This window comes from Carlito syrichta, unplaced genomic scaffold (assembly GCF_000164805.1).
Source record: "Carlito syrichta isolate Samal-C Ts95f unplaced genomic scaffold, Tarsius_syrichta-2.0.1 Scaffold307218, whole genome shotgun sequence".
In the NCBI taxonomy this organism is placed as follows: Eukaryota; Metazoa; Chordata; class Mammalia; order Primates; family Tarsiidae; genus Carlito; species Carlito syrichta.
The window spans coordinates 81,324-85,768 of NW_007251314.1; the positions used below are offsets into that span (position 1 = coordinate 81,324).

Sequence of the window (4,445 nt, forward strand, 5' to 3'; positions counted from 1 at the left end):
TATTGTAGAGATGAGGTCTCGCTGCCCAGGAGGGTCTCGAACCCGCGGGCTCAGGCAATCCACTCACCTCAGCCTCCCAAGGCGCATCTTTCCATTTTTTGGATAATGTCTTTTGATGCACAAAAGCTTTTAATTTTTATGAAGCCCTATATATGTTTTTTCTTTTGCTGTGTATACTTTTTGTGCTAAGTACAGTACCTCTTGCCAAATATAAGGTCATGAAGACTTTCTCCAATGTTTGCTTCTAAGAGCTTTATGGTTTTAGCTTTTATATTCAGGTTGTTGGTCTATGTTAAGTTAATTTTTGTGTATGGTGTGAGGTAAGGGTCCAGCAGCATTCTTTGTGCAGGTGGAAATCTTTTTTTTTTTTTGAGTTGGTGTCTCAGTCTGTCACCCAGACTGGAGTGCAGTGGTCACTCCCCGGCCACCGCAGCCTCGACCTGCTGGGCTCTGGTGATCCTTCCGCCTCAGCCTTCCAAGTAGCTGGAACTAGAGGCGCGCGCTACCACATCCAACTCATTTTGATTTATTGTAGAGATGAGGTCTCACCAAGTTGCCCAGGCAGGTCTTGAACCCGCGGGTTCAGACAGTCCACTCACCTCAGCCTCCCAAAAGCGCGGGATTACAGGTTGAGGCACCGAGCCCGGCTCAGGTGGAAATCTATGCTTCCCAGGACTATTTGTTGAAGTCTGTTCTTTCCCCATTGATTGGACTTGGCATCGTAGTTAAAAATTGGTCATTGTATTAGTTTTCTAGGGTTGCCAAAGTAGCAAAAACAACAGAAATGAATTGTCTCACAGTTCAGAAAGTCAGAAGTCTAAAATCAAGATAATCAGCAAAGTTGGTGCCTTCTCAGGGCTGTGAGGAAGAATCTGTTCCATGCTCTCCCCTGGCTTCTAGGAGTTTTCTGATGATCTTTGGCTTGTAGATACATCATTGAAATATCTGATTCCATCTTTCGTGTGTGTGTGTGTGTGTGTGTGTGTGTGTGTGTGTGTGTGTGTGTGTGTCCAAATTTCCCTTTTATAATGACATCAGTTATATTGAATTAGAGACCAACCATTTTAACTTGATCACCTCTGTAAGACCCTATTTTCAAATAAAGTCACATTCTGAGGTACTAGGGTTTAGCAATTCAACATATCTTTTTTTTTTTAGGACAGAAAAAGCTTATTTAGAAAGTAGATCAGAGAAAAAGGGTGGATCCACCTCTCCAAGATTAGAGAGGAGGCCAGTTGCTTAAGGAACGTTTGACCCAACATATCTTTTTTAGAGGGCTATAACTCAACCCACAATACTTGTAGATTATTGGATTTATTTTTAGACTTTCAATTCGATTCCATTGGTCTACCTGTCTATTCTTATGCCAGTACTGCACTGTTTTGATTACTGTAGCTTCATAGTAAATTTTGACATTGGGAAATGTATGTCTTCTGGCCTTGTTATTTTTCAAGATTGTTCTGGCTGTTCAAGGTCTCTTACAATTCCACATGAACTTCAAGATCGGATTTCCATGTCTGCAAATAAGGTTGTTGGAATTTCCATGGGGATTGCATTGAATCTGTATAGGTTGCTTTGGGTATTGACATTTCATTTAGATTTTTTTTTTTTTTTGAGTCAGGGTTTTACCCTGTCACCCAGGCTGGAGTGCAGTGGCACATCACAGCTACCACAGCCTCAAACTGCTGGGCTCTGGTGATTTTCTGCCCACCCCAGCCTTCCAAGTAGCTGGAACTACAGGTGCACGCCACCACGCCTGGTTAATTTTTTTTTTTAATTGTAGAGACAAGGTCTCGTCAAGTTGCCTGGGTTGGTTTGGAGCCTCTGGGCTCAGGCAATCCTCTCTTCTTTGCCTTCCAAAGTGTTGGGATTACAGGCGTAAGCCACCACACTTGGCAGATCTTATTTTGTAGTTTTCAGTGTACACGTCCTTTCACCTTCTTGGTTACATTTATTCCTTGGTGCTTTATTTTTTTAGATGCTATTGTACATTGAATTGCTGCCTTTTTTGGGTTGTTCATTGCAGGTGTATGGAAACACAACTGATTTTTATGTTGTTTTGTACCCTGCATCTTTGCTAAATCTGTAACCCTAGTAGCTGTCTTTTGGTTCCCTGGGATTTTCTATATATAGGATCATGTCATCTGCAAATAGAGATATTTTTACTTCTTCCTTTCCAATCTGGATGCCTTTCTTTTTCTTGTTTAATTGTTCTGACCAGAACTTCCAGTCAAACATTGAACAGCAGTGGTAAAAACGGGCATCCTTGTTTTGTTGCTGATCTTAGGGGGAAAGCTTTTAGTCTTTCACTACTGGATGTGATGTTAGCTTTGGGTTTTCCAGAAGTACCCTTTGTCATGTTGAGAAAGTTTTCTTCTATTCTGAGTTTTAGGAGTTTTTTTTAATCACGAAAAGTTGAATTTTGTCAAATACTTTTTCTATGTTTTGAGATGATCATGTGCCCCCCTCACCATTTGTTCTATTAACATGGTATATTACATTGATTTTTGTATGTTGAAGTACCCTTGGTTTTCTAGAATAAATCCCACTTGGTCACAGTGTATAAGGTTTGCTAGTATTTTTTGAAGATGTTTGCATGTATATTCATAAGGGATATCGGTCTGTAATTTTCTTGTGACATCTTTTTTGTTTGTTTGTTTTTTGGGTTTTTTTTTGTTTTGTTTTTTTTGAGTTGGAGTCTCACTCTGTCGCCCAGATTAGAGTGCAGTGGCTGCTCCCGGCCACCGCAGCCTCGGCCTGCTGGGCTCCGGCGATCCTTCCGCCTCAGCCTTCCGAGTAGCTGGAACTATAGGCCCGTGCTACCACGCCCAGTTCATTTTGATTTATTGTAGAGATGAGGTCTCACCAAGTTGCCCAGGCGGGTCTCGAATCCGCGGGCTCAGGCAATCCACTCACCTCAGCCTCCCAAAGGCACAGGATTACAGGCTGAGCCACCGAGCCCGGCTCTTGTGACATCTTTATCTGTTTTCGTTTTATGGTAATACTGACTTCATAGAATGAGTTCGAAGTGTTCTTTCCTTTTCTGTTTTTTTGGGGGAAATTTGAGGAGCGCTGTTGTTAATTATTTAATTATTTGATAGAACTCACAGGGTAGCCATCAGGTCCTGGGCTTTTCTTTATTGGAAGGCTCTTGATTAGTGGTTCAATCTCTTATGGTACGTTTATTGAGATTTTCTATTTCTTCTTGAGTCAGTTTAGGTAATTTGCATTTCTTGAAATTTGTCCATTTAATTTATCTAATTTGTTGACTGACATGCAATTGTTGATAGTATTCTCTTATGACCCTTTTCATTTCTGTAAGGTCAGTAGTGATGTCTCCATTTTCATTTCTGATTTCAGTTATTTGTGTACAGGCTGACTTTTGAGCCCAACTTCAATCTTGACTCCAACTTCTACCTTAATCCATAACACCACCCCAACTTGACCTCTGACATCTGACCCTTGGCCTTTCTAACCTGACTTCTAATTGCATCCTGTAATAGCCTGACTTTATTGATCTTAACATTCATCTGCTGCCTTGGACTTTGAACATGTATTGCCTGACATCTAACCTTAATCCCCTGCCCCTGACCCAGCCCTGGGCTGGGGTGACTTTTGACCTCTGGCCTCCACAGCCACACGTTCGGCAAGGTCCAGGGCAACAGCGACCTCTACTGGAAGTCGCAGCGGTACAGCCTCATCCGGGAATTCCACTCTCGGCCAGCGCTGGCCCCGCCCCTTATCGTTATCTCCCACGTGCGCCTCCTCTTCCGGCGATTGTGCCGCAGGCACCGGATCAATTTGCCGCTCTCCCCGGTCAAGCATTTCCGTGAGAACAGAGCTTGGCTTTACAGGGGGCGGGAAGTGGAGAGAAGATGGTCGTGGAACGGGGGGGAAATGCCCAAACCGACTAGTGGGCGGGGCCTATGTGGTGAGGGGGCGGGGCTTGGGCTGCGAGGGGCCGGGCTTAATTGGTGAGGGCAGGGCGGGGCCTAAACCACCAGGGGCGGGGCCTGGGCCAGGGAGCGCACTCTCCGGGGGCTTCGGCTGAAGAGGCTGGGCTTGGGAAGGAGCTTGGCCCCAGGCGGGAGGGCCCTTTGACCCCATCTGTACCACTCTCCAGGGATCTACCTCTCTAAGGAGGACGAGCGGACGCTGTTGACGTGGGAATCGGTGCAAAAGGAGAACTTCCTGCTGGCGCGTGCTCGGGAAAAGCGGGACAGTGACTCCGAGCGTCTGAAGCGCATGTCCCAGAAGTGAGGGCGGGGCGTAGCCGGGGCGGGGCCTATCTTGGGCGGGGCTTCCCTCCCTGCGGTTTACTTCAGCTGAGAGGAGGGAGGAGGTGGGGCTTGCGAGGAGCCGGATATGAAGGCGGAGCCTGGGGGCGGGGTCCTGGGGCGCTACGGCCCAGGCCTGGGGGAGAAGGCGGAACTGTAGGGGCGGGG

The 4,445-nt window shown here is 45.9% G+C and overlaps 1 protein-coding gene across 1 annotated transcript in view; it reads left to right on the forward strand.

Annotated features, from left to right (window-relative positions):
• TRPM4 (transient receptor potential cation channel subfamily M member 4) overlaps positions 1-4,445 on the forward strand; it is a 51,951-nt gene that overhangs the window by 46,620 nt on the left and 886 nt on the right. The window contains exons 20-22 of the mRNA XM_021715609.1: positions 3,636-3,829; positions 4,124-4,256; positions 4,412-4,433. Of these exons, the coding sequence (XP_021571284.1) occupies positions 3,636-3,829; positions 4,124-4,256; positions 4,412-4,433 (349 nt within the window). The remainder of the gene's footprint in view (positions 1-3,635; positions 3,830-4,123; positions 4,257-4,411; positions 4,434-4,445) is intronic.